The 12002-nt window shown below is 36.2% G+C and overlaps 2 protein-coding genes across 2 annotated transcripts in view; both read left to right on the forward strand.

The window, feature by feature from the left end:
- The window catches only part of fam83e (family with sequence similarity 83 member E), a 13067-nt gene extending 6541 nt beyond the window's left edge, over nucleotides 1–6526 (forward strand). Inside the window, exons 6-10 of the mRNA XM_084101320.1 lie at nucleotides 696–749; nucleotides 858–905; nucleotides 1012–1210; nucleotides 3887–4069; nucleotides 4997–6526. Of these exons, the coding sequence (XP_083957446.1) occupies nucleotides 696–749; nucleotides 858–905; nucleotides 1012–1210; nucleotides 3887–4069; nucleotides 4997–5185 (673 nt within the window). The 3' untranslated portion in view covers nucleotides 5186–6526. The remainder of the gene's footprint in view (nucleotides 1–695; nucleotides 750–857; nucleotides 906–1011; nucleotides 1211–3886; nucleotides 4070–4996) is intronic.
- Nucleotides 6527–7493: 967 nt separating this feature from the next.
- On the forward strand, nucleotides 7494–12000 carry tnfrsf9b (tumor necrosis factor receptor superfamily, member 9b). Its single transcript, XM_084101331.1, has 7 exons — nucleotides 7494–7816; nucleotides 9425–9559; nucleotides 9771–9908; nucleotides 9997–10066; nucleotides 10180–10292; nucleotides 10801–10917; nucleotides 11008–12000. The coding sequence occupies exons 1-7, from the start codon at nucleotides 7663–7665 to the stop codon at nucleotides 11133–11135; spliced, it is 855 nt and encodes a 284-aa protein (XP_083957457.1). The 5' UTR covers nucleotides 7494–7662; the 3' UTR covers nucleotides 11136–12000.
- Nucleotides 12001–12002: the final 2 nt, after the last annotated feature.

The raw sequence follows: 12002 nt of genomic DNA on the forward strand, positions 1-12002 counted from the left end.
ACACAAGACACGCGTCAAATGAGCCAGAGCAACTTTACTCTATTTACGGAAATTACGAGACACACACGGGCGAGTGACGCATGTACACAATTTTCTGTGAAAACCATCCCGACAGGTCTAAATTATAAACACTTATTATTAGCTTACTATAGTGTATCAGGGTAAGACAAAAAAACACGTTTTGGTTGATATATTGACTTATTTAAATTGTATATATTTCGAACAAAAAAGGTTACATAGTGTACCTTTAAAATAGAAAACAGTTCATTTTTATTGTAAGTTGTAATGTTTCACATACAACTTTACTGTATTTATCAAATAAATGAAAACAACAAGTAAAACAGCTTTTAAAAACAAACAAAAATCTTGCTAAACCCAAACTTTTTAACGGTAGTGTATGACATGAAAGATAGAGAAAACAAAAAACAGGTGCTGTAACTGAGTGAAATTACATCATTTTGAACGTATTTTGTGTTTTCATGAACACATGAACAGCTTGTAGAATTGAATACAGTTTATGTGATGACTAAACCCCACAATGTATGACTCCATCCATATTTAATATATTATATAATAATCTGCAAGCTGTGATAGCTTTGAAGAGCACAGTCCTGAAGCTTCTGCCTGTTGTATTTCAGAATGAAGTACAATATTTGAACTAAACTTAAACTTACTCTGTCTTATCTGCATTTTAGGGTCAAATCAATGTTTCTGCCAGACTTCAGGCATCCGGAATATCAAATACAAAGGTCAGCATTTCACAAAAGACTTTTTCATGTGAGCTCATACAGATGTATTGTTAGATGTGTTTGCGCTTCCTCTTAACATGCATGTGCATTTTCTGTTGTTTTCTGCAGGCGGCATTACTCTCCAGGAGAAATGCATTGCAATGACGTGGTGAACAGGTAAATAACCGGTCCAAAAGACTACAAGAGACAATCATGCAAGCAAATATTTGAATAGATGTTAGCAAACCTCTTAGAGATTTGTGCTTATCTCTTTCACCCAAAGACATTTGCAGATGCCTGACAGAATCACGTATCCTGTGCTGAATCCTGAAAATGAGGAGAGGTATCCTGTGTACAAATCCCGCAACATGGCATCAGAGGAAGAGATGGGACCCGCTCTGAGACGAGAGCCTTTCCTGAAAAGAGACAGAGTTTTAGGAGACATGATAAACCCAGAAGGAACCACTCAAGCCAATCTAAAGGTCGGTGCTACTGGTATACATAAGCAATAATGTACGACAGGCCGTGGTTTATTGTGAATAAAGTTACGGCTGAAAGACGTTATTAGGCACGACACAAAGCCATGATGGCCTCTCCTACATTATTGCTTTTATAAAACGGTTACCACACAGTATGAATATTAAAGCTGGAAACATGTTACTTTTTTTTTAAAGTAAAATCACTGAAATCCATCCATCCGCCAGAAAAAAAATAGTGCCTGACAGTGACACTAAACGTCAAGAAAGTGTTCCTAGATGTAATATGCCTCATCTGATGGAGCTCAAATAAAAAAAGATACTAAAACAGAAAAAAAACCCCAAAGACTTCTCTTATATAGCATGACGTTTCCCATATTTTAGTAAGCCGCACCACACAGACAGCAGGTTGATGCAATGACAGGTACACAATTCTAATCATGTATTTGTAATTAATGATAACATTTAATCAATAAGCTTAAAGAGAAATAAAGCATCAATCAAACAGGACAATATATTCAGCACGGGGTTACCAAGGTTGTTAAATACATGCATTAAATCAATTCATGTGATAATTTCATTACACTGCAAACCTCAAAGCCATATAAATCACTTAAATACCACACCAATAAATAGAGGACATACCATCAATACCACTCACGCTAAATACATAGCAGTCGTCAATAGCTACAGTACCAGTCAAAAGTTTGGAAACATTACTATTTTTAATGTTTTTGAAAGAAGTCTCTTATGCTCATCAAGCCTGCAGTTTAAAAAAAAAAAAAAAAAAAAAAAAAAAAAAAAAAGTAATATTATGAAATATTATTACAATTTAAAATAATGGTTCTCTTTTTTAATATACTTTAAAATGCAATTTATTTTTGTGATGTAAAGCTGAATTTTCATCAGCAAGTACTCCAGTGTTTGGTGTCTTATGATCCTTCAGAAATCATTCTAATATGATGATTTATGATCAATGTTGGAAACAGTTGTGCTGCTTAATATTTTTTTTATAACCTGAGATACTTTTTTCAGGATTATTTGATGAATAAAAAGTTAAAAAGAACTGTATTTATTCAGAATAGAAATCTTTTGTAACAATATACACTACCGTTCAAAAGTTTGGGAACAATAACTATTTTTTTAAAAGAAATTAGTACTTTAATTCAACAAGGATGCGTTAAATTGATAAAAGGTGATGGTAACGATTTATATTGTTAGAAATGTTTTTATTTTGAATAAATGCTGTTTTTATGAATAAATGCTGTTAACGTTTTACTCAATGAATCCTGAAAAAAGTATTCCAAAAAAATATATTAAACAGCACAACTGTTTCCATCATTGATAATAACGGAGTATCAAATCACCATATTAGAATGATTTCTGAAGGATCATAAGACACCAAAGACTGGAGTACTTGCTGATGAAAATTCAGCTTTGCATCACAAAAATAAATTACATTTTAAAATATATTAAAAAAGAGAACCATTATTTTAAATTGTAATAATATTTCATAATATTACTGTTTTTTTTGTTTTTTAACTGCAGGCTTGATGAGCATAAGAGACTTCTTTCAAAAACATTAAAAATAGTAATGTTTCCAAACTTTTGACTGGTACTGTATATAGTATAAGAGCCATATGGGAGATAACCTGCTCTCCTACACACGCGCTCACTTTACACACAGATTGCGCCGGGGGACCAGTAGTTACGTAGTTACACACATAAATTAGGGCCTCCCCGGCGAACAAAGCAATACCAAGACACACATCAACAACATTAAAATGAAAGTGTGGGCCACTGCTGGCTTCCTTACCCGCTACCGGACGTGGGTTCCCGCATTCAAGGAAATCGATGGCGGCCGCCAAACTTAAGGGGAAAACCCCAACAAAATATCCCGCCCAGCGTCTATCTCCAACCCACGTCCCGGCAGCCTCAGCAAAGAACTCAGCAGCCACAAAAACCCTCCCAAACAACAAATACATCATACCTTTATGGCTTTGATCCCTGATGGCTAATGCAACACAGGTGTTTCTCTTCCCCGGCACATCATGAGGAAAACACTGTGGACGCTACTAGCGTTGCCACTGCTCTTATTTGGGATGAGCAGAAGATGAACAAACAGTAAAAGACCTACCTGAAACAGACAACTTTTGAATAATATTCCCTCAGCACTTCGGAAACTGTGGGCTTACACACACACCAACCACCCGCATAATGACAAGAGACTGTCTTTGGCAGAGGGAGGGTGAATTAAAGATGAATAATGCAAACATAACGCCAGCAGAGGTCACTATACTAAATATAACTAATAAACAGTTACTTTTGCGGTAATAGTAGCCTACATGGAACAGTTTTGAGTGTAGGCCTATATTGATTACTGGAAATTGATTGAAATGGGTGGAGTGCAGTGATACACGGATCTGTGCAGTGAAACGGTCATTTCTGTGCTTTATCGTTAATAAATCACGGCTATATTGGCCAATAAGCATAAAGGACTGATTGGCACTAACACACAATAATTATTGCAACTTGGTATTCAATAAAACCAAAAAATATAGGCCTACTGAAAAAATAGAATAAAAGCAAAGTCACTCGAGGCTGTTGTTACAGTGATTTTATATAGGATAGTTTAGGGATGTTGTTTGCTTTATTCTATTTCATTCTTGTTTTCTTTCACAGAAACCGTCAGATCTTTCCCGGAGCAAGACTTTCAGCACTTTGAGTGACATTCTTAAACGGGTCAATTCACGTCGCAGTTCTTCAGGACAGACCAGGACAGAAAACCCAACGCCGGGCATCAGCAAATCCACACTGGAGCTCAATGTACATCGTTCAGACACGGCATCAAACGCTCGAACCACCGTAAGAGAGACTGAGATTTCTCATTTATATGCATTTTATGTGGCAGCTGTTGGGACAAAAAGATAAACATACATTTAGCCATAAAATATAATGCTCACGTTTAATGTTTCCACTGATATTTCTGGTCTTATTCAATATTAATGGAACATGATTATTTTAAATTTAATTTCTATGAAACACATTTGTGGCATGTTGTCAATAATAACATTACTCATTCCTCAGTGTGTATAAATACACGTTTTGCAGTAAATTAATGTATACCAGAAGCCTAGAAGAAATGTACTCTAGCCTAGATTTAAAATGCACATCTGACTGTCTCAAAAGTAGCCTACACTAGCCTACCGTTCAAAAGACTTTTTGTGTTGTGAATGCTTGTGTTCAACAGTGGTACAACGGTTTTCAACATAATAATGAGAAATGTTTCTTGAGCAGCAAATCATCATGATTTCTGAAGGATCATGTGACACAGAAGTCTGGAGTAGTGATGCTGAAAATTCAGCTTTCATCACTGGAATAGATTACATTTAAAGTAGCCTATATTCAAGTCCAAAACAGTTATTTTAAATTGTAATAATATTTCACATTATTACTTTTTTTTTTTTTTTTTATCAAATAAATGCAGTCTTGTTGAGCATAAGAGACTATCAAAAATGTAAAAATTTTACAGATCCCAAACTTTTGAACAGTAAGCCCGTCTGTGCAAATATATTTATATTGTTTATGCATAATCAGAAGTTCATTGTCCTAGAAAAATAGTCCCACCCACAGTTTTACTGAAGCCTATAATTTCTACTATGAAGTGCATTTCAATTTATTTATGCACATTTATGCACAAAAACGCATGTACAAAGCTGGTGTATTTAAAGCTCAATCTTGTGATATACCTTTAAAACGCTAAGAAATGACTTCACTGCTACTGTCTTTCAGAACTGTGATAATCTGCCTCTGACTCCAGCTCTGGCACTTATGAAAAAGAGAAACGATGATGTTAAATCTGGACTGTTGAGGAACATGCCCAGTGTGTTTTCTCCTGGGTTCAGATCTTCCAGCTTCGGCCTGCAGAGGGAGCCATGGAGGTCTCCTTTCAGAAGCCACAGAAGTGAAGAGGAGCACTGAAGTTACGCAGGAAACCCCACACAATGACATCAATAGTGTTACAATAATTCCCACATATTTAAATATGTAAATGTTAAGCAGGGCTGCAGGTACGAAGGGAGTTTTCTGCTTAATGAGAATGAATATTCATCATCAATGATGTCACACTTGAAGAATAAGTCTATTATTATAGGCCTGATTTACATGTGATGGACTCTTGATGTATGAACTGTCATATTTTCTCAATGAAAAGGGAATGTAAATGTCAAATCTTAATGCTGCCTAACATTTAATATATATACCTCCATTTATAAAATCAAATACCACAAACAAATATAAGAGACTGGCTCTTTCTATTCAAATATGCTCAATAAGTCATCATGAAATAGTTTTACTTCAGTACATCCATCAGCTGCAAAGCAAAGTTGTTTCAGAGGAGCAGGTTGTTACGGTTTGATTAAAGACTACAATACAAAGAAAGGCCTTTTATCCTTTGGAATAATGTGCAATGATCAGTCATTCAAAATAAGATTAGGAAAGCTTATTAAAAAAGTAAATAGGATCAAATTTAATTTCATGTTGATTTTATATCATTAGACCTGTCTGGATAGGCTGCTAAGATTAAACAAAATTACACAAGTATAAATCGTTACACTTTATTTTAAGTGTCATTGTTACAGTGTAGTTATATATTTAAGTACTGAGTAATATTAAGCAACTACATGTACTTACTATAGGGTTAGGGTAGGATTAGGATTTGGTTGAGGGTTAGTTGCATGTAATTATGCATAATTTACTGTTATTACTATGGTAAGTACATGTAAAAAGGACACTGTAAAATAAAGTATAAAATAGTTTTTTATGTGACATAATAAAAAATGTTTCCTAAAGGGACCACTATGTAACTTATTTTGTTTAAAATAAACTAAATTTAAATAATGAGTTAATACATCATCAATCCTCCTTCCCAAAATGTGTTTGTCTTATCCTGATTAACTATGGTAAGCCTATTATAAGTGTTTATGGCCTGGTTTCACAAATTCACATTTCACATTTAAGTAGCTTTTATAAATGTGCCTTAGAAAAAAGCATAAGTGGTGTGTATCTGGAGACAAAACAATGGCAGTGACATATTTTAAGAGATATCAGTGCAAGCTGCTTTTAGTTAAAACAGCTCAAACATTCATTCTAGTCTGGGATCTATATTTTAGAACTGTTGGGATGGTTTTCGCAGGAAATTGCGTATATATGCCTGTAAATAAAGTTGCCGCTAAATCTCCAACCTCCGGAGAATCACCCGTTTAAAACAAAAGGGGAACAGAGGAGAGTATGCTGGAGAAAAGAGAACGAGACAGAGCTCGTAATAAAACAAGAATCAACATCAGATCGAGTGTGTGTGTGTGTGTGTGTGTTTGTGTTTGTGAGAGAACAGAGGAGAGTCTGCTGGAGAAAAGAGAACGAGACAGAGCTCGTAATAAAACAAGAATCAACATCAGATCGAGTGTGTGTGTGTGTGTTTGTGTTTGTGAGAGAACAGAGGAGAGTCTGCTGGAGAAAAGAGAACGAGACGGAGCTCGTAATAAAATAAGAATCAACATCAGATCGAGTGTGTGTGTGTGTGTGTGTGAGAGAGAGAGAGAACAGAGGAGAGTCTGCTGGAGAAAAGAGAACGAGACAGCTTGTAATAGGAATCAACATCAGCTTGGCTTTTCAGAGGTGGAGAACTGTGGGATCTGAAATGTTGTAAAAGTGTTGGAGATGATGGTGTTTTATTACTCAACAGGAGAGTAAGTGTTTTATTGAACAGATAAACTGTCATATGTGTCTCTCTAACAGAGTTCATTAAGCATTATCTATTGTGAAGATTCATTCATTATCTGTGCTGGATTATATTTTCAAGGATGTACCGTGTCTATTAATGGGTAAAGCTACAGTCTTCAGGTAATCAGCTCGAGGTCCTTTCCATCTGGTTATATCTCTTACACCTATAGTGAATAGTTTTATAAGCAATATGATAATCATATTCATCCGCGCAGTCACGCAGAGCCGAAGCACAACCAAAACAATGTTCTTTCTTTTTTACCGCCAGAGGTCCAAAAGTTATAGTGCACCTTTAAATATTGACTGTAAATGTGTAATGATTGCATTAGTATCCCCAATATAGAATGAATCTAAAAAATAATAATTGTGCAATGGTTGTGGTTCCTCTCTAAAAAATGAAATGAAAGGAAGTTGAAGGAAGGAATATCCCTGCACTTTTGAACTGGATCATCGTCATTAACTATGTAAAAGAAACTGCATAAAGCTGACGAGTCACTAAATGCGTCTTGAGTGTGTGTGTGTGTGTGAGTGGATGTGGGCGTACTCATGACGTTTTGGAACTTACAAATGTGGTTTCACGCGTGAGGGTTTCAGACTTTGTATAGACGCAGCACATTAGAGAAGATCTTTATTCTCAGCATCTTCCAGAGAACTGTGTGTGTGAAGCCTGTGAGCAGATGGACCTGTTGTGGAGGATGAAGCTGCTCTGTGGACTGATCCTGGCTCTGGCGGTCCTGGTTCTGGCTGAAGGACACAGCGAGGAATATGGATGTCAATTATGGAAAAACAGTAACAACCCCAAAGACGTGTGCTGTACGAAGTGTTATCCAGGTGAGTTTTGCAAAGGACTTAACTCTGGGATAAAATGATTGATAAAACCCAACATCTGTATTGGCTGCATCAATGTTTCTCAAACTCAACAGAATTGTGTTTAAAAAAAAAAAAAAAAAAGGCAAGCAATTTATACTTGATAAACTGCAGATCTTGACTTTAACTTTGGGTACAAGTATCAAGATACAATATATTACAAGTTTATAGTTCAATATACAGTGCTCCATAGGAGTGTGTGAGATTCCTGTTTCCATAGTAAGGATTAGGATTGTGGGAATTTGGGTAGGAACTAGGTCTGCAAAAAGCTGGGACCAAAAGGTTCAGAAAGGGTTGAGAAACAATGGTCTATGCTTATTGTTCATTTTTTGTGAAGTGAAAACCTAAAAAAAAAAAAAAAAATGAATGCATGTAGTAAAAAGAGATGGAAGAAAAGAGAAATAGAAGAAATATGCATTAAAATAACTTTTAGTACCATGGTATTCTTAGAAGTACCTCAGAGTACTATGTAAAATGGAGCAGTTCCACTGTGATCTTTTTTTAGTAAGATTGATTAAATCAATAAAATACATTTTTGTTATATAAGAAAGCAGGGTTTTGTCTCCAATATCAATGGAAATTGATAATTTTGTTAAACGTTATTTTATTACTATAACATTTTATTACTATAATATTATTAATAACAATGTGTTATGAAACAACACCAAAAATATCAATGTAAATGTTGTAAAAAATTATATAAGTAACAATTTTTATTGCATATTACATAGGCTACATGGAGGCTTGAGAAGCTCAGATGTAAGAATTTTAATACACAGTTATAAATTTGTGATTGATGAAGCTGGAATGAATGATTAAACCCCAAAACTGGAATTGCTATATTAGCTATTTTTAACAAGCGACAGCACAAATATCAATGTAAATATAGTTCACAGTATTTAGCTTGTACTTACACACGCATGAACACTGGTATAAAGTGTGTTCCTGTTTCCCCTCATGATAAAGTGTGATCACATGATTAAAAAAAACCACAATAAACAGCTGCGTTCATCCTCACAGTGCATTACTTTCGATTTGATTATCGTGCATCATGTATAATGTTTACTGGGAGGATGTCGGGTATAGAGTGAGGTTCAGAAGTCCACTTGTAAAAATGCTTCTATTTTGCATTTTTTTATTTAATCTATTATAGTCAACAATCGAAAAAGTAAACATGATTTTGGTGCGTCTACCTTTTGAATCAATGACCGATGACAGCATAACATAACAGGTAACATTGACTTCCATAGTATTTCTTTCCTACTGTTGAAGTCAATGGGGACCAGCAACCGTTTGGTTACCAACATTCTTCAAAATATCATCTTTTGTGTTCAGTGCAAATAAATAATTTCATACAGGTTTGGAACAACATGAGGGTGAGTAAATGATGACAGAATTGTAATTTTTTGGGTGAACTATCCCATTAAGGTTCAGGAAAAAGAGGACACGTCTAAAGAGGACGTAGACTGTGTTCACCCAAGGTGTGTTTTTCAGATTTTAATGTGGTCTCAGACTTCTAATCCTACTGTATGTGTGTGTGTGTGTGTGTGTGTGTGTGTGTATTTGTTGCAGGAAACCAACTAGTCAAAGAATGCGGTCCAGACCCAAAGGATCTGTGTATTCCCTGTGGAAATGACACCTTCATCCCCTTCGCAGACCCTTACGCAAACCAGTGGAAGTGTCTGAGGTGTGATCAGTGTACAGGAGGTACATCATACATCATTTTAACTGATGCTAAAGACTTCTTCATTATGTTTTTTTATTCAAGTGCTCTGAGCATCACCATACAAATGCCAAAACTGCCCTTAGCTGACGACAGGGTTGGTGGTTCTGTGTAATGAGACAGTATGACCAGTAAAAACTAGCCCAATAATGACCCAAGCCCAAATAATACCAAATATCAAAATATCAAACACAGGTGGCATGCGGGTGAAAGAGAAGTGCACCACCAGCAGAAACACAGTTTGTGGGTGTTTACAAGGATATCGATGTGGAAATGATAAATGCTCTTACTGCCTGAAGGAGTGTGGGAAGGGAGAGCAACCTGCTGGAAGAGGTGAGTCTGGATAAAGATAATCGATCAGTCTTTTGATATTATTAACTAATATGCATCTGACTGCAAAGTCTTTCTGGTCTGAATTTAGACAAGTGTAAGCCGTGTCCTCCAGGGATGTACAATGACGACATCCATCAACCCTGCGTGAACTGGACCAAGTATGAAGCCTTTAACATTGTTTCTGATATCGATCTGCCTGTTAAAAATGTTTCTGAGCTGATGAAACCACATTTTATAAGCTATTTCAAAAGATGTATTTCTCAACCCTCAGATGTACGCCTGACCATCAAATAAAGGTTCCTGGAAATGCATTTAAAGATGTGATCTGTGAACCTAAACCACATCCCAAACCAACAGTGTCGCCGAACAGTGATGCAGACAGCAGTACGTATGACAGAAATATAAACCAGTGGGCATGATAGCGACCTCACTGATGACCCTGACATCACAGGGAGTTTCTAAACACCCTGAAGATGTCTTTATTTCAGATTATGGGAAGTGGCCCTACATTTTTTCATGCACTTGACCTTTTATAATTCATATACATACACATTCTTGTACATCTATCTTTATGAGGACATTCATTGACACAATGCAATCTCTAGCCGCTTACCCTAACCTTACACATCACAACTAAATGCCTAACCCGAACCCTTACCCTAAACCGACCCTTAACCTAATTATAACCTTATCCCTAAAACCAAGTCTTGACCCTCAAACAGGCCTTTAAAGGGGTCTCAGAAAGTCAGGACCGACTTGAACTTGATGTTCAATTAAATACATAAATACATTTCAATTAAAAAAGAGCCGATAACTTGTTGTGGTCATGTCCATGAACTATGATTTAAAGCTCATTTTCAAGTGATTCACTCATCGTTGCTCTTTGCTACAGAGGTCATAGTTATTCTCATCATCTTTGGGCTCCTCTGCGTAACCATACCTATCGCTACAATCCTCTTCCTGGAGTGGAGAAGAAGAAAGGTCACCCATAAAGAAAGAAAGCAACCAGGTAAACTTCATCATCCGCTGATTTCTTTAGTCCTGCATGTTAAAGGGTTCCCGCATCTTCATGCTTTTCTGTGTGTCTTCCGCCCCGCAGGAGGACCGACTCAGACGCGTGTTCCTGAAGAGCTCAGCTTCTGTTTCCCTGAGCAGGAACGCGGCAGTGGCAGCCAGAGCTCCATAGAGTCCCTGCTCTCACAGAGCATCGGGCCTTTAGAGGCATGAACGCTGGCATCACAAATGATCATTATGTATATTGAGGATATGTATATTGTGTTTCTGTGTAATGTATAATTTATTAACTGAATTCTATTGATGCCAATGCGATTTTGTAGCCATTAAAGTAGCTGAGGTATTTGAGATTTTTCTGTACTGTGTCGTATTTTGATATTAATTTTCTGCCTATGTTCTAAAGGAATACATGTTGTATTTGTTTACTGAAGGAGAAGGTTTGACCCTAAGTAGTAACTCTGAGAGGTGCATGAACTTGACTAAATATTATGGTTCATTTTTGTTTAATACATTATTGTGATTTTTTTTTTACAACCTCGGCTGCATCAGGAATCACATAGCCTACTTCCCTACTATATAGAAAGTGAAAAACAGAATCTGACAAAAGGATGTCCGAATTCACAGTTGGCAAAAAGTACCTGGATGACCTACCGCTTCCGGGGAGATTCTGAAGTGGGTGTACGATGGACATTTTACTTTCCCACGGAAGAGGATTTATGAATGGCTGTGAACATAACTTGACATAATTGACGCTGGTAGGTCACATGACGACTTGCGAATGTAGCAAATGTAGTTGTTGTTTTTTTGTCAGCCAAATGAATGGCCAAATATTTTGTTTCATATATTTAAGTAATTGAACAATGTTCTCTGATGTTGGTTAATAGTCACATGACATGCAGGTAAACAAAACAAACAAAACTTTTTTTTTTTTTTTATGAGCTCACAAAATTTTTGTTTGGGAAATCCTGACCTATAACATTGTTCTGTTGTGAATCTCTTACAATGCAGGTTGTAAGTTGTATAAATTATAATTGCAGAGAATTGTTTTATGTTTGATAATAAATCAGCCTGTACGAAATC

Source organism: Abramis brama (genome assembly GCF_963993115.1).
Source record: "Abramis brama genome assembly, chromosome: 23".
Lineage (NCBI taxonomy): Eukaryota > Metazoa > Chordata > Actinopteri > Cypriniformes > Leuciscidae > Abramis > Abramis brama.

Excerpts from the sequence above, each read along its gene's own strand:
- tnfrsf9b (XM_084101331.1), top strand. The coding sequence starts at position 7,663 with ATGGACCTGTTGTGGAGGATGAAGCTGCTCTGTGGACTGATCCTGGCT. Across the intron at positions 10,293-10,800 it reads GAACAGTGATGCAGACAGCA|AGGTCATAGTTATTCTCATC; the intron begins GTACGTATGACA and ends TCTTTGCTACAG. Across the intron at positions 10,918-11,007 it reads TAAAGAAAGAAAGCAACCAG|GAGGACCGACTCAGACGCGT; the intron begins GTAAACTTCATC and ends TCCGCCCCGCAG.